Source organism: Marmota monax, unplaced genomic scaffold, assembly GCF_021218885.2.
Source record: "Marmota monax isolate L192 unplaced genomic scaffold, Marmota_monax_Labrador192_F-V1.1 WCK01_AAM20220418_F8-fsc00023, whole genome shotgun sequence".
Lineage (NCBI taxonomy): Eukaryota > Metazoa > Chordata > Mammalia > Rodentia > Sciuridae > Marmota > Marmota monax.
Window position 1 is genome coordinate 3,594,191 of NW_026692907.1, and position 24,110 is coordinate 3,618,300.

The window sequence follows — 24,110 nt, forward strand, 5'->3', positions numbered from 1 at the left end:
TTCCAGGCCATACTTTTATTTTGACAGAAGCAGCAGCCCCACAGCCACAGGACACGTGTTCAAGCAGGCACAGTGTCTGCAGCTGCAAGAGCCTCATAGGGGAGACTCATGCCTTTCTCTTTGGTCCCCACGACCAAAGAAAAAAAAGTAAAAATCACACACCACACAACGCCACACCCATCCCCACCCCTCTCTTCTCTGTCAGTTAACAGTCAACAATTCATCCTTCAAAAGAAACGGGATTTTACATTAAACCTCAAGCAACCAAGAAACCAGGGCCCTGGAGGGGAGAGGCTCACTGTTCCTTTCTACACTCACTGCCCCGTGGCACCAAGTTTAACTCTGCCCAAAGCCACCACATGGATGGACAATGACAGGGCTGGCTACAAGAAAAGCTAGAATGTGGCTCAGCATGCTTGGGAGACGGCCTCTTTCAGGCAAGATGTCTCAGGGGCCAAACATCAACGTGGTGGGATTCCAAAAACCTTCCCTTTGAAGCCCTGGGTTCTGCCTAAGGTCGGTGAAGGGCTGGACTGGGGTTATAGGACCCAGGGTGACACAGGATGCTGGCATCTCTGGCCACCAGTGGCTTTGCGATGGGGCCTCCACTGGTGAAATGATGACACTTTAGCTGCTGGATTAACCTCTCAGGTCAACCATTCATCCACAGAAGTGGAGTCATCAGTTGACACCGAGTGGGGAAGCCCGGGGCCCACTCAGAGCTCAGGCCACAACGTGCGGCTTTGCAGACTAGAGAATGAAGGCTACTTTCTTCTGCCTCGCCCAGAGGCCAATGGGTAAGGGTGGCTCCTTTGCCTCCTGAGTGCCACAGTCAGACCTCACAGGACCACATGAAGACACGGCAGTGTGCCAAGGCCTGGATGGGAAGGTCCTTCAGTAAAAGTGTGACAAGATCTCAAGAGGATACTGGCCCTGGAAGGGACAAGACAGAAGCCAGCTGAAGATGAGCCGTTCTGAAAATGAGATGGGAACTGGCCCTGGGGCTGAAGGAAGGACCTTAAATGACGGACAATCCCTAAGGGTCACCTGCCTCATTTATTCTTCCTCTGACTTTCAACACAAATAAGGGTTGGTCCTCATGGGTTTTGCAACCATGGTATCGAAGACAGAAAGGCTCTAGGGAGGTCTTATCTGTTCCAATGTGACAGATGAGGAAACTGCAGCTCGGAGGGACAAATGATTTGCCCACGGTTGCACAGCTCGTTGACGGTAGAGCAGGGACTGAAAGCCAGGCCCCCTGACTCCATCATCATGGCCGTGACTGGCTCAGCTCACAGATCTGGCTTCCCTTTAATAGGTCCTTCCCACATTCTGGGTTTCCAGCTGGGCCAGCAGTTCTCAAAGTGGAGCTGCGTAAACAAACAGGCTTTGATAACAAGGCAGAAGGACCTAGGAAGGTCCCTTCCCTCTGAACGGAAACTGAGCTAACTTTCTCTGAGCTTAGGATTTGTAAGGCACTGAAATTAACTACAGCTGGGGCGGGAGAAAGAAAAAGGGGATTGATGATTGGAGAAATCCAGTTGATGGTCTTTTCTTTCAGCCCCACAGCGAGACTCCTCACAGAAACACAATGATGGCGGACTCCACTTTCCCACCTGTTGCAGTCCACCTGCCCTGATGCCACAGAGCAGCGTGGACCTGCCCCCACCATGCCTAAGTGGGGTCTGCGTACAAGAGGAGGCCTAGGGGGTTGGTGAGCCATGGAGAATGAGCCTGGTGCTCTGGATCCAGTCAGAACCAAGGCCCTTTTCCCCACCTGGGCATACTGGGCCGGGCCGGACAGGATCCCAGATGTCTTCTCCAGGAACACAGTCCTCTGAGTGAACTTGGTGACGGCTGAGGTGGACCCACAGGCTTGAGCATGCAGGAGAAAGGGATAGGACATCACCAAGGATGGCAGAGAGAACTTTGGAATCGAACCTGGCTTTGGCACGGCACATCTCGGGCCTGCCCACCCTATGTGTTGCCCTCCTGAGACCCCAGGGGTGGAGAGTAGTCTTCCTTCTCCCCACGAGGAGCTCTTCTGACTGACTCAGGCAATGGCAGTACAACTCCAGGGCGTCCCCTTCATCATTCCAGCCAAACCTGTGCCCAGGGGACCTAACCCAGGTGGCCTTTTTGGACTCAGCTGCTGAATCCAAAGCACTTTAGTCAGAATGACACTGAATGGGAAGCACTAATAACAGCTCCTGCTCACACAGCCCCTTCCATGTGACAGGTGCATGACTTTGAGGACAACCTGCAGGTAGGTATTACTGCCCCTTCAACAGATGAAGAGGCTGGGACACAGAGGGATTAAGTGACTCACCCAGAGTTACACAGCTAATGAGTGGCTAATCTTGAGCCTGGATTCAGGTGTGCCTGATTCCAGATCCCATGTCCTTGCCACCTGATTGGGCTGCCCCTAGAAGCCAGTAGGAAGCGGTCAGGGCTCTCTGGATGGGATTTCTGCAGGGGATTCTTTCTGAAAATGTGGATCTGGGAAAGCAGCCAAGCTGGAGTAAAGGGAAGACGCCGGTCCCTGCCACGTGTCTGTCTCTCCAGGCGGCCCCCCTCAGTGCCTCGCGGCCTTGCAGATCTTGTCGTACACCTCAGGGAAGGCGTCTTGGCAACAGAGCTGCTTGCGCAACTTGTGGTACAAGGAGCCGTCAAACATCTCCCAGAATTCCTCCCGGTTCATGTAGCAGTCGGCATAGAGCATCTGGAATCTGCAGAGGGAGAGAAGCGGGTGAGGGCACGGGTTGATGGCATCCAGAAGGGTGGGAGATAAGAGGCACGTGGGAGAAGCCACAACTCCCCTGGCACCCTGAGACACCTGCTCACCCATGCACGCTCCGGACGAACTTCTCCAACTGCCTCATGCAGGATCTGGCTTCAAAGTGCTTCACCCGCGGCTCTCCATATGCCCCGATGTCGACGTACAGCTCTGCCTCATCTCCCTTGGGGTGCACCAGGCCTGGTTGGCTGGGCAGGATGAACGGACACAGCCAGATGGGGTAGACCTGAGGAGGCCAGGGAGGAGGGTATTGGTGCTTTTTCTCCAGCAGGTGACAGTTGCATGGCTGTAGCCCGCCCCCTCCAGTCCTGCCTAAGACTCCCGACTCCCCCACATGAGGCGACCCACCCGAGCGGTCCACAGAGGCTCATCTCCAGGCCATCGCTGAGATAGGCTGAGGCCCCCCATAGGCTGGGATGAGCCCCCCATTTTGTAGTTGGGGAAGGTGAGGCCCAGAGGGCAGGCCTGCCAAAGTGGGGCATGTGGCTTAGATAAGACTGGGGATTCGGTGGGACCCCGCCCGGCCCCTGGCTCACGTGGATGTCATTGTGGAAGGTGAGCAGGGCCTGCCGCAGGCACTTCATGGGCACCAGCATGTCCTGCACCACGTGGTGCTGCTCGTACAGTTTGCGCAGGGTCTCGCCCTGGGTCAGCTTCAGGAGGGAGATCTTGGGAGGCACCATCCAACCAAAGAGGTAGCGGAAGATGGGGTTGTTGCCAAAGGGAATGATATCCTGCAAGATGGAGGCAGGGGTGGAGAGCAGGGTTGAGGGTCCACGTGCATGGATCAGGGCCTCCTTGTTCTGTGCTCCATGTAAGTACTCCATGTACAATCTCCTCACGTGGTGGGGCGTGAGAGCACTTAGGACTTGATCAAGTAGGTGTGGGTTTGATTGTCAGCTCTGACATTTACCAGCTGTGATGACCTTGGGCTAGTTATTTAACTTCTCTGAGCTTAGTTTCCTTATCTGTGAAAAGGGACTTGTGAGGCTAATAAGACATCAAATGGAAGACACTCTGCCCAGTTTCTGGAGCAAAATGATAAGGCTGCTATCATCCCTGTTCTAATAACTGAGGTCAGGGTGGCTGGCACAGAGCAGGCATTCCATAAATGTCTGAAAAATGAATGCTGTTGAATGAGAAGAGCAATACCCAGAGAGCTTAAGTAATTTCCTTCAGGTTACACAGCAGGGAGGGTGAAGCCTGGCTCAGGTTCCATAAGGAGTCCGCTGACTGGCACTTCCCTTGCTCACAGCCTGACGCTTGCCTGCCTTTCCAGCTTAGGGCTGCTGGCCACCCTGCTGAGCAGAAGCAGCCCTTCCTCTTCCACAATGCTGACTGCCAGGAGGGATGAGCCACCTCACACAGTGCTGCTGCTTTCCAGTGATGCCCTCTGCTCCCTGCCAGCCCCTCCAGGGCTCTCATAGCTGGTGATCCTGCCGACCCTAGAGAAGACTTTGGCCCCCTGGCTAGCAATGTTCCTCAATGCTGCAAGTCCTGCCATCTTCCTAAGAGCCTCAGTGCCCGGGGGAATCCCTTGAAGCCATGGCTGCTCCATTCTTTAAACAGTCACAAGGCACCTGTGAGGTTAGGTACCAGGTTCTATGCTGGGCACTGGTGCTACCTGTGGCAATGGAGACATGGGCCCTGTCCTTATGATACTTGTTCCCTCAGGTATGGAAGGAACAGTCCACTGGATTGTGGTGTGGATGAGCTGAGACAAATGGAGACAGAAGCAGCTCATCAAAGAAGCCACACATGCCAAGCACTGAAGGCATGTGAGTCTTCTGCACCCCCTCAAATTATCAGACCATTCTATAAGGTCAGGGACCTATCTGCTTCCTTCTCTGTTGAATCCCTGCGGCTCACCAATGCCTGTACACTGCAAAGGCTCAATAAATTATATATATCTTTTATTGTTTCCTGGGAAGCTTTAAAAAAGCAGATATCCCATTGGACAAAGGTTAAAAAGGCCTCCTTTCACACCCTGACTCTTCCCAAGAGCAACCGCTAGTGTGAATTCACTTGTGTGCACTGCTGGGCTGCAGGGGCCACTAGGGACCCAGTCAGGCCAGGACCCCCATTCCTAGAAGCAGAGCCTATGGCAACAGCCCCCCAAGAAGACCAATGACCAAGGGCCCAGCATCTGCTCTTACCTGTGCTAACTGCCTACAGGACTAGCCACCTTCACCAAAAACAAGAGGACTCCTCTCTTGGGATGCCATCTTCTGGTTTTTCTCTCCCAGCTGCTGGGTTCCTTGGTGGGTTTGCCCTCCCCTAACCTATAGGCCCCCCCAGGCTCTTGCACCTTTCTTTTATCCACCCTCACTCTTCTACTCCCCTGGCTTTAAATAACATTCATCTGTTACTGACACCCACATTTATTTTTATAGCCTCAACCTCTGCTGAATCTGAGGTCCTGACCCACATACAGGCTGCCTGCAGGTGTCCCATCCAGGTGTCAGGAGGCATCTCAAACTGACACGCCCCAGACTAAGCTTCTGATTGCCCTTCCAGAGCCCCCCTGCTTCTTCCCGTGGCAGCCAAGGGCACCTCTGTCCACCCAGTTATTGGGCCCCTAACCTTGGACTCATACCCACTGCCGATCTGTCTGGAAAGCCTGTCAACTGGCTTGTCTCTTACAGTACATCTCAGGCCCAACACTTCTTTCCAAAGCTGTCACCTGGTCAGCAGAAATCTTTCCTTTCCTCTTCTTCTTTTGTCCACCTGCTATGCCATCAAGCTGTTTAAAAGTCATTCTTTAAAACAAAATCAGGTCATTGTCACTTCCCTGTTCAGATCCCCCACTGACTTCCTGCCACACTCACAACAGCCATGGGTCCAGCCTCTGGCTGCCATTTGACCTCATTCTGCACCAAGGCTCTAGCCCTGTGGCCTTCGTGCTGTTTTCCAAACATTCTGCCTGGACTGCACAGCTACATGCAAAACAATGGAGGTCGACTCCTACCTCACACAGCATAGAGAAGTTGACTCAAAATGTGCAGCAACCTAAACAGAAGAGCTAAAACCTTAAATAAAGCATTTATGGAAAAACGGGCAAATTGTGATCTTGCGTTTGGCAATAGATTCTTAAATACGACACTAAAAGCATAAACAACAAAGGGGGAAATAGATAAACTGGATTTTGTCTGAATTAAAAACTATTGAGTACCAAAGGGCATGACCAAGGAAGCGAAAGAACAACATACAGAATGGGAGAAAATACTTGCAAATCACATATGAAGAACATATGACGTACTCTTAGAACTCAATAACAACCAGTCCAGTTAAAAATGGACATAGGATCTAAATAGACACTTTTGCAAAAAAAGATATACAAATGCTCAAGAAGCACACAAAATGATGCTCAACATGGTTAGTCAATAAGCAAATGCAAATTAAAACCAAGAGATAAACATTTCACATTGAATAGGATGGCTGTAATTAGACTAATACTTTAAAAATCATGCTGGGTGTGGTAGCGCATGCCTGTAATCCCAGAGACTTGGGAGGCTGAGGCAGGAGGATCACAAGTTTGAGACCAATCTCAGCAAGTTATCCAAGACCCTGTCTCAAAATAAAAAATAAAAAGGACTGGGGATGTGGCTCAGTAGTTAAGTGCCTCTGGATTTAATCCCTGGTACCAAACAAAAAAACAAACAACCCCCCCCCCCCCACCACACCAAAACAACCAATCAGACATAACAGGGAGGGAGGAAGTGCTGAGGAATGATAGTGGCCAAATTATATTGTGCATGTGAAAATATGTAATAAGAAATCCCATCATTACACGCAACTATAATGTACCAATAAAAATTGTGGAAAAATGAAACAAAATAAACTGCAATAAGTAAATAATAATAAACAAACAAATAAATAAATAGCTATCTATCTCAGAAGTAAGTTTTGGTGAGAAGGCAGAAAAATCAGAACACTCATATGTTGCTAGTGGGAATGGTAAATGGTGTGGCCATTGTGGAAAACAGGTAGCTCCTTAATTAACCAGACAGAATTACCATAAAATCCAGCAAATCCACTCCTGGATCTATGTACACATCCCTCCAAAGAACCAAAAACTGGCCCTTGAACAAACACTCATGCACGAATGCTTACGACAGCACTGCTGTAAGAGGGCTGAAACCCAAATGTCCACCAACAGGTACATGGAAAAAACCAATGTGGGACATCTATTGAATGGAGCATGATTCAGCCACAAAGAGAAATACTGATACCTGACAGCATTCTGCTAAGTGAAAGAAGCAAGTCCCAAAGGCACATACTGTATGTCCATTTTTATGAAATTTCTAGAATAGATCAATCCACAGGGATAGAGAGCAAATTGTGGTTGCCACAGGCTGGGGGAAGGCAGGATAGAGAGGCACTGCTTAATGGGCACCAGGCTTCCTTGTGGAACGAGGAAAGTGTTTTGGAGCCAGAGGGGTGGAGGTTCCCCTCCTCTGTGTACCTGACACGGTGAATTTTCCGTTGGTCCACCTTAGCTGTTTCAGCTGTTCCCCTGCCTGGGCACTCTCCAGGAGGTTCTGCGTGGTCTGCCCTCCTCACTTCAGTTCCTGCTCATCTCCTAAAGGCCTTTTCTGACCCCATTTAAAATGTCCCTGCTTTCCATCTGCCCACTCCTCCCTACATAAAGCACAAATTCTTGCTCACCTTTCAAGGCCAAGGCCAAGTTTGACTGCCCCCTTCCACTTCCTCCTCTTGTTCTCCAGCCCTGTACTAAGCCAGAATCCATTGGTTCGATGAGGCTAACTGCTTCTCAAAGATAGAGCAGGCTTCTATTCCCCAAAACACCAGCCCAGAGACCCACTGCCAGACCCTTGAAGGAAGTTTGCTGCTCTCACTGAAGGGATCACAACTATTGTAGCTTAAGGTGTTTGTCCCTCAGGACAAGGCGTCAGTGTTGCTACCGTGCTAACCATCCTGGTTCCTGCTGCTGGCCAGGTGGACCCAGGGCTGTGCAAAGCCAAGCCTCACCTGGAGCTCCCAGAAGATGCTGCGCGTGTGGCGGTGGTAATAGTGTCTCAGGGGAATGTACTCCAGGCCCTCTCGGTTTGTCTTCAGGTAGTTCTCCACATGCTTGAAGAACCACGGCTTGTAGTAATTACCAATGCTATTCAGCTGAAATGACAGAGGCCATTGTGATCAGCATGTAGACAAATGCCAAATGCCACCAGGGAGTGACAGCGATACGGGCTGCCGTTTGGCACTCCTGGCCCTTTCAAAGCTGTCATGTTGATTGCTGCCTTTGAGACCTGAAAACCAGGTGAGGTTGGGCATTACCAGTGTCTGCCACCAAGAGAGCTCCGTGCAGGTGGGCTCCTTCCTGCCCTCACTAGGCCAGCATGGGGCACCCATCTCATTGCAACCACTGCCCACAGTTCTAATTGACCATGGCACCTCCCTGCTGCCCCTGGACCAAGCTCCACCATCCTCTGGGCACAGTACTTCCCCAGACATCCTCATCCCCTGGAGAAGCTCAGCAGTACGAACCAGCACACTCTGTGGTCTGCAACATGCAATTCTTACAGTGAGCCATCTTCTGCAGTTACAGATGGTTCAGGACTCACTGTGCTGTGCACCCTGAGATGACTCAGCTTCTCCACACCTCAGCTCCCTCATCTATGAAACGCATTCTGGGCAGATGCTCTTGGGGATTGGTGGGGGTGGAGGGGCATCCTGGACACAGCACAGGCTCTGGGGCTGGGTGGCTGGGGCCAGATATTGTTCAGTCATCCCCTAGCTATGTGACTCTGGACAGGTCACTCTCTGAGCTATTTCTTCATATGTAAAAATGACAAAAATACATATCTGGGGAGGAGTTCTTTGTGCCTTATAGATAATATACACATATACTCTCACACACACACATGCACACACATGCATGCAGTTGTTATAAAAATAACAACCATCCTTTACATACTGCTCCAATTTGCTTTTTCCATTTACAACCTACTTGGCCACTTCTGTGCAGGCTACTTAGCCTCTCTGAGCCTCACTTTCTGAACAGGCAAGATGGAGACACTGCTGCCCCCTGGGGTGGTTGGGGAGGCTAAAAGAGAGAACAGAGGATGTGCCAAGCCTGGTGCCTGGCCTGCAGCAGGGCTCACCCTTAGTTCTAGCCCCATACAGGGTAGAATCCATTTGCTTGGTGAGGCTCACCACTCCTCCAGGACAGAGCAGGTCTTTGTTCCTCAAAGTACGGCCCAGTGGCCCACTCCTGGCAATGCAGCAACTTGGACCACGCCAAGCAGGGTCCAGCCACACTGGCAGTGGCACCTACTTCATACTGAAGTTGAGACTTGGGGTACCTGGCTACCGGGTTCCTGGTGTCTAGACACCTCGGGTACCTTATGTGCCAGAGAAGCTTAGGAGACAATAAAGAAGCTAGATAGTGTGTCTCTCCAGGAGTGCGTGTCAGCTGGGGAGGCCAGGTGGCAGCACCAGCCTCACTTCATTGCTTCATTAATTACAATCATGAAAAAACTGGAAGCAACTTAAATTTCCCACTACAGGACAGTGGCATTAAGTGACAGGGCACTCGCTCAGTGCAGTGTTCTGCAGGTGTGTTCAACTAAGGTGGTGTGACTCACTGTTTCACGGGCAACGCTTACCATGCCCAGTGAGACGAATTCGAAGAGGTGATCACAGATGAAGACAAGACTGGAAAACTCTGTAAAGAGATGTCCAACCTCACGAGTAACCCAAGAACTGCCAAATAAAAAGACCTACTATTTTTAGCCTTATCAGATTGGCAAAAATGAAAGAGTAACACTATCATCACTAGTGCTGGCAAAAATGTAGGGGAAAAGAAATTCTGCTACCCCACTGCCGCCAGCAGACATCGAAGTGACTTTTCTGGAGGGCTGTGTGGTCCTATTTATCAGTATTTAATGTGCTCAAAGCCTTAGATTAGGAATTCCACGTATTTGACTCAACTCTACAAAAATGTCTTATTGAAAGGCCAAGGACAGATGTGAGAGAATCTTATGTCTTCAGTGCCATCTTACTTGTAGGAGCAAAACAACTTACGCAACATAAATGCTCATCAGTAAACGATGAGTCAGGCTATTTCTAAACAGCAATGGATGTTAAGGAATGAAATCAGAGCACACTCACGTGTGCACACACATACACACAGAAAATGGGTCTGGAAGAATGCACACCAAACCCCCGAGTGGTTACCCTGGGGGTAAAGAGATACCCTTTAACTTTTCTCTTATATATTTCAATATCATCTATCACTTTTATAATTTAACAAGTTAAACTCTATGCATAGAGAAAGACAGGAAATAAATAAACTCTGACATAGAGTTTCTATGTCTATTGTCTTCTACCTGAAGTGGCAGCTGGCTGTGGGTCACATTTACAGATGAAGTCTTTTTTTTTCTCTTTTTTTTCCTTTTACTTATTTCCACCTTCCAAGTCTCTTTAGGAAGGACAATTCAATTCCTTTCTTTTTTTTTTTTTGGTTTTGGTTTTGGTATCAGGGATTGAACCCAGGGTTGCTTAATCACTGAGCTACAATCCCTTTTTATATTTTATTTAGAGACGGGGTCTTGCTGGGTTGCTTATGGGCTTCACCAAGTTGCTGAGGCTGGCTTTGAACTCATGATCCTCCTGCCTCCACCTCCCAAGCTGCTGGGATTACAGGCATACACCGCCTCGCCCAGCTTGGGAGGGACAAAATCCTTTCTAAATGGAGAAAAAATGGCTACTAAAAAATGACATGGTATAAGTTGAAGGAGTGTGGATCTGGACTCTAAGGCATCAGATCTTGGCTTTGTCACCCTGTGGAAATTTACATCGCCTCTTGGAGCTTTGGTCTCCCCCACGGTCTATAAAATGGGGCTGCTGTGAGAAGCAAAGATCACACCTACCAAGAGGGGCCCACAACCCTGGCAGGTGGCAGGAGAGGAAAAGACGGAGGCTTTCATCACTGCCTAAGCCACCTCAGGAGGTCGAGCCCAGGTGGGGTGACCCCGGGAGCAGGCTCAAAGAGGCCCGGCCCAGGCCCCCAGGCCATCTTCTCCCCGGGTCTTGGTCTGGGGGCAGAGGATGCCCTGGCCTACCTTGCTGGGTTCTGCTTCATCTGTCATGACCCCTGTCATGATGACAGCCTCATCCAGGGAGTAGAGCAGCCCTTCCACGAAGTGGTTCTCCGGCTGCTGGGACTCGTGGGTGAATTTTTCACAGATGGCCTCCAGGCCCCGCACTGGCTCAAACCGAAGCTTGACATACTTCTTGGCAGGGATGATGCGGATCTCGGCAGCCACCAGGAAGCCCAGGGTCCCGCAGGACCAGGGCACAGCGTAGAACAGGTCCGAGTTTTCAGACTAGGAGACAGAATTGACACACGATGAGAACTTGAACCCTGGACCCCACATCATGGCATGCAGCCACTGGGAGGACCTGGGGCTGGGGCTGCATTCCTGACCTGTCACTATCTCATATACATCTGAGGAGGAACTTCATAAACTGTACCCAGCTTTCCCTTTCAAATTCCACATGATACTTAACCCAACGCTGCTCTCTACAGTAGGGCTGTTCACTGGGACTGCATCGTCCTCTTCCATTGAGTGAGGAAAGCCCCTGAGCCGTAGGACACCCAGGAAGAAGGCTGTGACAAGAAGTGTTCAGATCCCAAACAGGGACTAAGAGGCAGGGGGCCCAAGCCAGGCTAAAAAAGAGCTGAACCTTAAATAAGAGTCAAGGTAGCCGAGCGACAGGACACTGCCTCTCTTCTCAGCTGGTATGAAGAGTTACCCTGCCTTCCTGTGTCCACTAGATTGGGAGATCCTCCTTCACCCTGATACACACACGCAAAGCCCGTGGGGGGGCATTGCCTCTTTCAATAGCAGAAAAGTGAGCCTCCAAGAGGTGGCCTACCTTGCCCAAGGCTTCCCCAAAAGCCAGATGCAGAGCTGCTAGGCTCAGGCCAGGCTCCCTAACTCTGGGTCCAACATTCTTCCTGCAGGATCTCATCTGGTCCCGTCAATCTGTTTCTTAATTCACAAATTTCTTGCTTTGACATTTGTCTCAGAGACAAACCGCTGGCCTTTCCTCTGGCCATTCTAACTCAGACTCTTTGATTCTAAAACAGCTCCTTTTGCAAAAGTCCCGCCCTGGTTGCCATTACCAACAGACTAGTGCTGTGGATGCTCTCCTAGACTGGAACACCCTAGGTGGCGGACATGGGGGAGGCAGTGGAATAGGGAAGCCAGGGCAGGGACACTCGGTAGTGGGCCAGGAGAAGACTCTGGAACTGCAGAAATGGACCAGCCCCCGATCTGGGCTGCTAGCTGATTGCACCATTCTGATCGTGGCAGCAGAAACTGGACACTCATTGCGTGCCTGTCTCAATGCTAGGAGCTTTGAACACACCACCTACTTATCCTCCTAACTGTGCATCTGAAGCCTAGCCTCAGAAGAGAGGCCAATCCGTAGCATCTGTCTCCTTTCTCTGCTGGTAACAAGTAGGCCAAAAGTGGGGGCCCAGGCAAGTGTTCAGGAAAACACGCCGAAACTGATCGAGGTGCACCTGTCCAAGACCAGAGCTCCAAGCAGGCTGCGAGTGCCTGACTCTGTTCTGTGAGGCCAACAGCTCTGGTGGCTCTCTGAAATATCCCCTTCAAAAGGATCAGAATGTCCTTTCTATCCCAGGGGCTTCTGGCCTATGCCAGGACAGATCTGAGGTTATTTAAAGCTTCAATTCTGTCTCATTCCTTAGATAAAATTCTTCAAATGTTTGTGTCCCACAGCCCCTCTAATTGCTCTTAATTACCTCAAAACATCTGACATAGAATTTTAATGCAGAGGCCTGACTTCCTTCAGAGAGGCAATCTGGAATGATCCATGGAAGCCTCATTATCTAGGTTTGAGCCCCAACTGTGTAGGATTTACTGTCTGTGTGATGTAGGGCCAGCTTATTAACCTCTCTGTGCATTACTGTTCTATCCATAAAAATGCAGATAATACTAGAACTCACCTTATAGACTGCTGAAGGATTAAATGCCTTTATATATATATATATATATAAAGCATTCGCAAGAGTGCTTAAACACATATAAGGGGCTATATAAATTTTTGTTATTATTATTTGAAATGATAAATCAGGGAGCTACTTCCCTGACCCCAGGATCCCTAATGACCAGAGCAGGCTGGTGTAGATGTCCCCAACTCACTGGCGTGCATCGCACAAAGCTGCCATCGGCCAGGACCAGTTCGTAGGCGGTGCAGATGTGTTGGAACAGGCCATACTTGTGGGATGATGACTCGATGCCTGTGCCCATGATCAAGCCCCCTGCAGAGACACAAGCGTTAGCCAGAGAGAACAGCGAGCTGCAGGTCAGGGCAGAGATGGGGACGCTGACCTAGGGGAGACTTCCCATCTCTGCCATTTTAGATGGACTTAGATGGGAGCTTGATGGCTTCCCCCCGACCAGAGGAGGGATGGGCAGACCCCTCCAGGATGCTCACGACCTGACCTCCAGTCCCTCTCCACCTGGACACTTTATGGAAAGGGCTGTTGCTAGGTGGGCAGGAAGCCATGACTCATGGGAATGGTTAGAGGAATGGAAGGTGCTTCCCCTGGACAAGAATAGGCTCTAGGGGCCATAAATGCTGTGCAAAGGAAAGAGGGATTAGACTGATTGTGTATTCCACAGGTCGAACTGGAGCAAGGAGCACAAGTCACAGGGAAGCAGATTCAACCTAGAAATTTAGAAGTGCTGTCTGTTAACCTGAGTTGCTCAGAAATTGGGTGGTGGATAGGGAGAGCCCTGTCATTGGCTTCAGGCAAGTAAAAGACAGGGTGCTTATATGTCACTGACAGAAGAGTGGCCATTCCTGGACCAAATGGAAGGTGGCCAAGGACCCTTGGCTCGGATCCTGAGATTGTCAGACTCCTCTTGCCCCTGAACACGGACTACTCACCCACTGTAAGATCATCAAGCTCAGGCAACACAGGCAGGGTCCAGCCAATGGAGGTCAGTAGGGCAGTCACTTGACCCATGGACACCAAGGGCTCTACACGGACAATCTGTAGACACAAGAAAAGCATCCTGGGTCTCAAGAAGGTGGCCAGCCCTGTCGAGGGCTCTTGCATATGAAAGTGTCATCCCAAACCTTCCTGAAAACACTCAACGTATGGATTCCTATGCAGTTGTTACAGGTGATCTCTGGCGTTAGGCTAACCAGGGTTGGATTGCATCCTTTCAGATATTTTCCAATGAATGCTTTCTTAATTTTTTTCAAGATAACAGAAAAAACATTCATTTGGAAGATACAACAAAAGTGAAAAAGAAAACAAAAATAATCTGTCCTAGCTCTTCAGAGTTATCAGTGTTAATGATGGAGTGATTTACATGTTTTTTTTTCATATATGCCTATATATTGCTATTTTGTACACACACCCTGCTGTCTTGCCTGTTAAAAAGTTAGCACAGTACTGTGACTTATCATTAAATATCCTTGGAAAACATGCTTTTAATGAACATGTTAATATGCTGTCATGTGAACTTCTCTGCTTCTAGCTGAGATGGAGCAACAGAGAACAGATTTACACTGCTGTTTGGGGGAAAAAAAGCATGAAAAAAATATATAAAACAAGTTTTCGACATGGTGGACACAGGCCCTGAGACTTAGTGATCCCTGAGACAGGAAGCAAACATGGCTAGCTCTGCGCATGCCCCAGCTGTCTAGAGTTAGGCAGTGTGGGGAAGGGAACCCAGGTGGAGCCCAGTGCACTGAGCTGTGGAGGTGGAGGTGAGAGACCTGGAAGACCAAGGGGAAAGTGTTCGCAGGACAGAGTACTAGGAGGAACGCGTTGCAGAGAGAGCACCTTGAAGAACTGCAAAGGGTGCCGCTGGCTATCAACTGAGTAGGACTGGTGCATTCAGGCAGACAGTACCTGAGGCTGGGGCGAGGCAGGGAACAACCATCAGAAAAGATAACAGGTAAAGACAGCTCACATGGGGCAGGAAACGGTATCTGTTCCCAGAAGCCAGCCTGGGGAACCTCATGATTCCCACGGACTTGGACAGAAGACTCAGAATGTTCTTGCCTCAGCAATGGGGAACAATGAACCCCAGGTTAAATGCTGCTGTGGTCCCACCCAACAAACTCAAGACCCAGTGGGATCAAACTGTTTCCAAGTAACTCAGCTGCCTCCTAGAACAAAGCTTAAGATTTACAGGACTACAACACCTAGCACCCAATGAAGTAAAACATCAGAATGTCTTAATGTCAAATCCACTTGACATTTACTAGGCATGCAAAGAGGCGGGAAAATTCCAGCCATAGGGAAGAGAAAAATCACTCAAGCAAAACAGACCCAGAACTGAAACGTGTGTTAGAATTACCAATCAGGAATACCAAAACAATTATTCTAACTGTATTTTCTATATTCAAATACTTTAGTAGGAAACATTCCAAAGATATCAGAAAGACCCCAATCAAACTTCTAGAAATGAAAATCACAATGTTTGGAATGAAATATACACTGAATGGGACTAATAGCAAATTAGATATTACAGAATAAAAGATTAATAAACTTATTATACAGAAACGATCCAAAATGAAACAAAGAGAAAAACATTTTAAAAAATGAACAGTTCATCAATGAGCTGTACTGTGGAACTTGAAGCAGCTTAATATACATGTGATCGTCTCCAAAGGAGAGAAGGAGGAGACAGAAAAAAAATATTTGAAGAAATAGTGGCCATCAAGCTTCTAGATTTGATGAAAAATAATAAATTCCAAACCTAGGAATTATGAAGAAAACTATACAAAGGAACATCATCGTAAAATTGCTAAAAGCCAGTAATTAAGAAAAAAAAATCTTAAAAGCAGGCAGATGTAAAAATAAACACATGAGACACAGTGAAGCAAAGATGAGGGTAACAGATTTCTTGCCAGAAACAATGCAACTAAAAAGACAGTGGAGTATCTTCTTTATGACACTGAAAGAAAACACCTGTCAACCAAGGGAAATAAATGGTATGTGTAAACACACACACACACACACACACACAGACACATCATGGCTGACAAGTATACAGTGGAACATAGAGATGGCAAGTACAAGGACAAATACGAAAGGTTCTTCCTGCAGCCCCAGCAACTTAGCAAGGCCCTAAGCAACTCAGCGAGACCATGTCTCTAAAAATATAAAAAAGGGGTAGGGACGTGGCTTGGTGGTTAAGTGCCCCTGGGTTCAATCCCTGATACCAAAAAGAAAAAATTCTTTAATAGATAAATTGACATTTAAAATAATAATATAGTGTGGGGTTTATAACATGTAAAAATATGACAGCAATAGTACAAAAAGATAGGAGGAAAGAAGTGGAAGTCGATTATTGTAAGATGATTATGTACTACATGTGAAATAAGGTAACTGCACTTGAAGGTGGACCCGAGTAAGTAAAATGTGTATCATATACCTTAAGATAGCGGCTAACATAGCAAAACAGAGTGAATAGCTAATGTCAATAAAGGAACTAAGACAGGATCTTAAAATTTTTTCAATAATCCAAAAGAAGATGGGAGATTAAAAAAAGAAACAGAGAATAAAAAATATATGGGATAGATAGAAAATAAATAACAAGATGTCAGATTTAAACATCATATCAATCACATCAAATGTAAATGGTCTTACCACCCCCAGTTAAAAGTCAGATTCAATAAAAAAGCAAGACCCAGGGGCTGGGGTTATAGCTCAGTGCTAGAGCACTTCCTAGCACATGTGAGGCCCTGGGTTCGATTCTCAGCACCTCATATAAATAAATGAATAAAATAAAAGTCCAGCAACATCTAAAAATATATTTAAAAAAATACATCATTTCTTTTTTTTAAAAAATAAATGACAGCGGACTGCATTACAATTCTTATTACATGTATACAGCACAATTTTTCATATCTCTGGTTGTATATAAAGTATGTTGACACCAATTTGTGTCTTTATACATATACTTTGGATGATGATGTCTACCACATTCCATCATCCTTGCTAATCCCCTGCCCCCTCCTCTGCCCTATCTAGAATTCATCTATTCCTCCCATGCTCTCCTCCCTACCCACTATGAGTCAGCTTCCTTATATCAGAGAAAACATTCAGCATTTGTTTTTTGGGGATTGGCTAACTTCACTTAGCATTATCTTCTCCAACGCCATCCATTTACCTGCAAATGCCATGTTTATATTCTCTTTTATTGTTGAGTAATATTCCATTGTGTATATAGGCCACATTTTTTAATCCATTCATCCACTGAAGGGCATCTAGGTTGGCTCCACAGTGTAGCTATTGTGAATTGTGCTGCTATAAACATTGATGTGGCTGTGTTCCTGTAGTATGCTGTTTTTAAGTCTTTTGGATATAAACCGAGGAGAGGGATAGCTGGGTCAAATGGTGATTCCATTCCCAGATTTCTAAGGAATTTCTATACTGCTTTCCAAATTGGATGCACCAATTTGCAGTCCCAACAGAAATGTATGAGTGTACATTTTCTCCCATATCCTTGCCAACACTTATAGTTATTGATTTATTTAAATCAATAAAATAAAGGTGCAGCAACAACTAAAAAAAAGATATTTAAAAAATACATCATTTCTTAAAAAAAAAAAAAAAAAAAAATCAAGGCCCAGGGCTGGGGTTGTGGCTCAGTGGGGGAGCTCTTGCCTAGCATGCATGAGGTGCTTGGTTTGATCCCCAGCACCACATATAAATGAAGAAATAAAGGTATTGTGATCACCCACAACTAATATATATATATATATATATAATTAAAAAAAAAAGCAAGACCCAACAACATGTTGCCTACAAGAGGAAATACCCTTTAAAGATAAGAGACATTAGTCAAATGAAAACTGGGGTGGTTTGTTTTTTTAATATCAAAGTAGATTTCAGAACAAAGAATATAGAAGGGTTATAAAAGTTAATTTCATAATGAAAAAGGGATTGATTAATCAAAGACCCAAAAAATATTAAATATGCTTATACTTAATAACAGAACGTCCAAATACATGAAGCAGAAATTGATAGAACTATAAGAGAAATAAGTATACAGTTAAAGGTAGAGATTTCAATATCCCCTCTCAATAAATGATAGAATAAATAAAACTTGTTAAGTTCATAGAATACTTGAATAAAACTACTAAGCAACATGACCTGATGGACATTCATAGAACATGCCATCCCCAAATATCAGAATATATTAAAAAAAAATAAGTATGAAACATTTACCCAGATAGAGCATATTCTGGGCTATAAAGGTAATCTCAGGGCTGGGGGTGAAGCACGGTGGTAGAACATTTGCCAAGCATGCATGAAGCCCCAGTTTCCATCTCTAGCAATGTAGAAAAAAAAAGTTAAGTCTCAATAAATTGAAAGCATTCTAATCTGAAAGTGTTTTTGACAACTGAATTAAATCAGATATCAGAAATATAAAGATCTCTGGAATATTTCCAAGTATTTGGAAACTAAGTAACATACTCGTATAACCCAGGGATCAAAGCACACCTCAAAAGAAAAATCAAAGTATTCTGAACTAAATGAAAAGAAGATATACTGCGATTTGTGTGCTGTCTTTAAAACATTGCTTAGGAAAAAATTCATAGCATTAAACATCCCTATTAGATAAAAACAAAGGTCTAATGTATGATTTATGCCATAACCTTAAAGTATTACAAAAAGGGTCTGAAGATGTAGTTCAGTGGTAAAACCGAGTGCTTTGCATGTCCTGCTTTAATCCCTAGCACTGCAAAAAGGAGAGTAACATTAAAAAAAATAATAATAATAAGGAAAGAAAGGCAATAACAAAGATCACAGCAAGATCTCTATTTCTCAACCAATTAGAGAAAAATCAATGAAATCAAAAGCTAGTTTTTTGAGAAGCTCAATAAAATTGACTAGCCTTTAGCCAGACTGATCAGGAAGAAAGGAGAGGAGTCAAAAATTACCAATATCAAGAATGAAGGATGTCGCCGGGCATGGTAGCGCATGCCTGGAATCCCAGTGGCTTGGGAGGCTGAGGCAGGAGGATGATGAGTTCAAAGCCAGCCTCAACAACTTAGTGAGGCCCTAAGAAACTTAGTGAAACCTTGTCTCTAAATAAAATATAAAAAAGGGCTGCAGATGTGGCTCAGTGGTTAAGAGCCCCTGGGTTTAATCCCCAGTTAAAAAGAAAGAATGATGTGACAATAGCTACAGATTCTATAGATTTCAAAAGGACAATCTGGGAATATTACAAACAAGTCTGTCAATATATCATACAATTTTGTGAAATGAATTAATGCCTTTGAGAACAAATTACCAAAGCTCCCTTAACAAGAAACAAAGAGAAGAGCCATATCTATTAAAGAAATTGAACTGGTAGTTAAAATGTTGCTCACAACTCCAGGCCCAGACAGCTTCACTTAAATCAGATATCAGAAAGATAAAGATTTCTGGAACATTTCCAAGGATTTGGAAACTAAGTAACATACTCGTATAACCCAGGGATCAAAGCACACTTCAAAAGAAAAATCAAAATAATAATAATCATTAAATCTCCGAACTAAATGAAAAGAAGATATCCTGCTATTTGTGTGCTGGTTTCTATAAAACATAGGAGAAAACCTTTGTGACATTGGATTAGGCAAAGATTTCTTAAATAAGGCACCAAAAGCATGATCTAGAAAAGAAGAAACTAATGAGCTAGATTTTTATCAAAATTAAAAACTTTTTGAAAGACAAGCCACAGACTGGGAGAAAATATTTGCAAATTGTTGGTTTATAGAATATATAAGAAAAGAAATAACGTGATTTTTAAAAATTGGCGAAAAGTCTGAACAGGCCTCACACCAAAGATATACAAATGGGGCGGGGGATGTGGCTCAAGTGGTAGCGCGCTCGCCTGGCATGCGTGCGGCCCAGGTTCGATCCTCAGCACCACATAACAAAGAATACTAAAAAATAAATATTAAAATTTTCTCTCTCTCTCTCTTAAAAAAAAAAAGATACAAATGGCAAACATGCACATGAAAAGACTCCCATCATTAATACAAACTAAAGCCACAATGAGATATTAGTACACATCTATTAGAATGGCTAAGATTAAGACTAACCATACTGTGCTCTGATGGTACACAGCAATGGGAACATTCACGCTACTGTTGGGAATGCAAAATGCTACAACCCCTTTGGAAAACAATTTGGCGATTTCTTTAAAAATTAAACATATAGAGCCTGGCACAGTGGTGCACACCTGTCATCCCAGCAACTAGAGAGGCTGAGGCAGGAGAATTGCAAATTTGAGGCCAGCCTGGGCAACTTAATTATGTGAAAAACTAAATGGGAGTATAGCTCCATGGTAGAGTGCCCATGGGTCCAGTCCCTAGTACCGAAAAAAAGAAAAACATAAAGATAAAGAAAGTTAAATATCATAAGCTTCAGCCACTCAACTCCTAGGTATTTGTCCAGGAGAAAGTCTTTATGTGCCTATAAAGAGATTGCTCACTCAAGTTCCTAGTCATTTTATTTGTAATAGTCCCAACCTGGAAATAGCCCATGTGTCATCAACAGCTGAATGGATGAACAAACTGTATATTCACAAAATGGAATATTACAACAGTAAAACAGAACATACTACTGATTTATGCTTTCACCCAAATGAATCTCGAAATAATCATTAAAGCAGCCAAACCTTTCTCCCCCAAAGAGTATATATTATATGTTTCCAATGATATCAAACTCTAAATATGAACTAATTTATAGGAAGAGAAAGCAGACCATGATTCGCCTAAGGATATGGGAGAAGAGGCAGGGAGTTTAAGCCAGGTTTCACGAAGTAGAATTACTGGTGGGCCAAAGAGTAAGCCTATTCCTAAGACTGTTATAAATGAGTGAGTCTCAAGGAGGCTCATAACAAGGTTCCCTCCTTCCAACACCTTTGTAGCCCATTTTTTTTTACCAGCACATACCAGGTAGGGGTAAACGAATGCTCTTTTGTCTCATCTTTACTCATATTTCCCCATCCTTGATTTTCTGTAGAAATGAAGACAATCAAAGGACCCCCCCACCCCCTTGAGTTCTGAGTTTGCCTTTCTGTGGAATGGGGCTGACCAGTCCCCAAGCTGGGAGGCTTGGGAGAACAGCAATGGTAGACAAAGCCTTTCTTGATGACCATGGGCCTTGGCCCTGTCCACTCTGGGATGCTCTTGGCTAAAACCATCATCTTATGAGTCTGTCCCCCCTCCCAGAGCTAGGCACCCACAGTGCATTCTCACCTGCTTCTTGGTGTCCACCTCCAGGATGTCCATCAGATTGATCATGATGTTTTTGTGTGTCTTCTTGTACTTCCCAACGCGCAGCGAGACGGTGAGCCAGCCGGGGCGCCCGGTGCACATGAATGTCTTGCTTCCCTGCTCCTTCCATTCTCGCACCTGCAAGGTGGGACAGAAGCTGAGCTAGTCCCACCAGGGATTCCCAGAGAGCCGCAGCCTTGTTTCAGGGAGGGAGCTGGCAAAGTTGCCTCCATTCAGGAATTGATTAAGACAGTAAAAGGCCTGCTGGCCCCACCCTTTGGCATCTCCCTGGTTGGCAAGGCTGACAGAAAAAGCTGATTTATTGCTACACCACAAGGTAGAATGAAGACAGAGAGAATACATACTCAGGGTGTTTTGAAAATACTAACTGGAAAGTTCAGGAAAGGTTTCGCAATGGTAATTAGTGCAATTACAACAATGATCACCGTTTACCGTTTACCCCCACCATGCTACATAACTGTTCTTTGCTGTCTTTCACAACAATTCCAGGTGGTTGGGATGACTCCCTTTTGCATATGAGGAAACTCAGAGGCAATAAAACTTTCCCAAGGTCACACACGAAATACCTGGCAGGGATTGGATTTGTAGCCAGGACTGTCTGACAACATGTCTAGGAGCATAGCTGGGCTTGTGATGATAGTCACAGATCAGCTAACACTATTGAGGCCTATTCTGCACATGCCCTGTTCTCAACATTCACCCAGGTGAACTCATGACCATTCTGATAGGAACAAAAGGGGAGGAAAAGACCAGAAAGCCAATGGAAGGGACAGCTTTGATAAAGCCTTGACTATAAGTGACCAGCGTACAAAATAGGAAATGAATGACCCTGATGATGACAAGCCTTCAGGAACAGAGGAGGAGGCATCTGCTCCTGCTGAGAAGGAAAGAGCAGGGGAGGTGGATAGCTCTTGTTATGACTGGCAAACATTGAGCCCTTGGTTAAGCTGGAGGGTAGGCCAGCCTCTACCGAAGGGTAGAAGGGTTGAATAGGATTCTAATGGGAGGTGACCAACATTTTGGGCAGGGAAGCAATGCTGAGAAAAACACTCTTCAAACTACACAGGACAAAGGTTAGGGGTAGGTCCTTGGAAAAGGGTAACTGGTCAGGCAGCTATTTACAACAACCAGATTTACAGGAGGGAATGGAAACGATGGGAAAGAAAACAGACCAAGGGCTCAGGCTCTGAATTCAAGCTAACCAGGATGAGCTTGTCATCCTGGGCACGTAACTCAGTTTGAACCTCCATTTTTTTTTCCATTAGTAAAACAGGTATAAGACCTATGAGGGTTCCTGTGAGAATTATAAATAAGGGACATTAATAGCATAGGGGAGTGGGACATGGCAGGTCCAGGGCAAGAGACTGGTTTAGCTGAGCCCTTGTTTTCAGTCCACAGTGCATCCTTCTGTTGAGTTTGAGTTCATAAGCACTCCCCAAGCTGCCTTGGAGTCTGGCCCCAGAGGCCAGAGGTGAGTCAGATAACAGTCCTTGCCTTCCAGGAGCTCACCATCTGATGGGGTGGATCAGCAGGTAAATCAAGAATCCAAACTCTAGGAAAGAGCTGGGGAAAAGAATGCACCTGGAGGGAGGGCAGGCAGAGCTCTTGTGCTGCGACTGCTCAGGAAAAACACTTCCAAAACATTGCATTCTCTCCCACCAGGCCTAAGGTCTCTGCATTGTCACCCTCTTGCCTGCAGCACCCAGCGTGGAACAGACAGAATATAAAGGCTGCTGCACCTGCTAAGAGGGTGACAGCAGGAAACAGAAGCTCTCTGCAACCTGATGCCAGTAAGAGAGGAACATAAGAAGGGACAGAGGGGACCAAGAAACTGCCCAGGCCAGAATTCCAAGTCAGCCCTGAATGTGAAGAAGGTGATTCCACTGGAGCTGCAGCAAGGTCCCAGCAGGGTGCTGGGAGTATAGGAGTATGTCCAGTTACTGGGAAATGGACTGCTTAGGTCAAAGAGTGAACCCTGGGTCACCAGAGGATGTGAAGCTCTTCACTAGGGCCTTTTTGCTTTAGTCTTCTACTCTAAATGCGTCAAACTACCTTGTTGCTACAAGATAAACTTTAACCTCTAACCTGGCATCAAGGACCCTCTCCAAGGTAGCTCCAAACTGACTGTCCAACCTTATTCTGTCAGCACTTTTCTTTCCCTGCCTTTGCTCACACCAGTTTCTCCACCTAACATAACTTCCCGAATAATTTCCCTTCCTTCCCAGCCCCACCTCCCGGAAGCCTTTCCTCCTCTGAAATGCTTGGGCCTGGTAAGAGTTACCTGACTGTTGCGCACCTTCCCCTCATCTGAGTGTTCTTTATATCCGTCCAGGTACCGCACACGCCTTGCACCTAGTGGGCACCCAATAAACATCGGGGCAATGTTTTGTTGCCCCCAAACCTTTCCTTATTCTCTTCCCTCTCCAGAAAGTCCCCATCACAGATTTGCTTCGTCCAATTCATCCCCCCTCCCCCGCTCCAGCTCCTCCTCCGCCAGATCTAGGGTGCCTCCTGCACCGTTCTAGCCTTCGCAGCCTCACGGACCGCTATCCCCGAAGCCCGTGGTGCTGGGCCCTGGTCAGGCCGGCGTCGCTCACCTGCTTTTGGATGTCCCGCACGCGCTGCTCGTGCAGGCGCGGCGCGCTGCTGAGCTTGAATACCACCCAGGCGCGCACGGAGTAGTAGATGTCGAAAATGAGCGAGAGCGGTAGGAGGAAGAGGCACACGAACACCCAGCGCTGGTGGATGAGCACGAACTCCAGCCCCTTCACGCGCACCCACAGCAGGAAGAGCAGCGCGCACACGGCCAGCGACACGGCGGGCTCCATGGTGCAGCGGCGCGCCGCGCGGGGAGCGTGCGGGCTCGCGCCGCCTGTCACCGCCACCCGCGCAGCGCCTGGCCGGCTCAGCGCCCGCCGCCGCCGCCCCGGGAGCCGGTAGGCCGCCCGCCGCCTCGTGATTGGCTTAGATATCCAAGGTTCGGTGGGCCGAGACC

General features: G+C 46.7%; 1 protein-coding gene across 1 annotated transcript; it reads right to left on the minus strand.

The window, feature by feature from the left end:
• Dhcr24 (24-dehydrocholesterol reductase) lies at positions 1 to 24,014 on the minus strand. Its single transcript, XM_046451059.2, has 9 exons — positions 23,713 to 24,014; positions 21,077 to 21,232; positions 13,748 to 13,853; positions 12,997 to 13,115; positions 10,885 to 11,148; positions 7,790 to 7,933; positions 3,334 to 3,531; positions 2,845 to 3,023; positions 1 to 2,729 (listed from the first exon to the last, which is right to left on the minus strand). The coding sequence occupies exons 1-9, from the start codon at positions 23,941 to 23,943 to the stop codon at positions 2,576 to 2,578; spliced, it is 1,551 nt and encodes a 516-aa protein (XP_046307015.1). The 5' UTR covers positions 23,944 to 24,014; the 3' UTR covers positions 1 to 2,575.
• Between the last annotated feature and the right edge of the window lie 96 nt (positions 24,015 to 24,110).

Coding starts and splice junctions, on each gene's coding strand:
- Dhcr24 (XM_046451059.2), bottom strand. CDS start 23,943: ATGGAGCCCGCCGTGTCGCTGGCCGTGTGCGCGCTGCTCTTCCTGCTG. Junction 13,854..21,076: donor AGGTGGACACCAAGAAGCAG/GTGAGAATGCAC, acceptor TTGTGTCTACAG/ATTGTCCGTGTAGAGCCCTT. Junction 2,730..2,844: donor TTCGTCCGGAGCGTGCATGG/GTGAGCAGGTGT, acceptor CTCCCTCTGCAG/ATTCCAGATGCTCTATGCCG.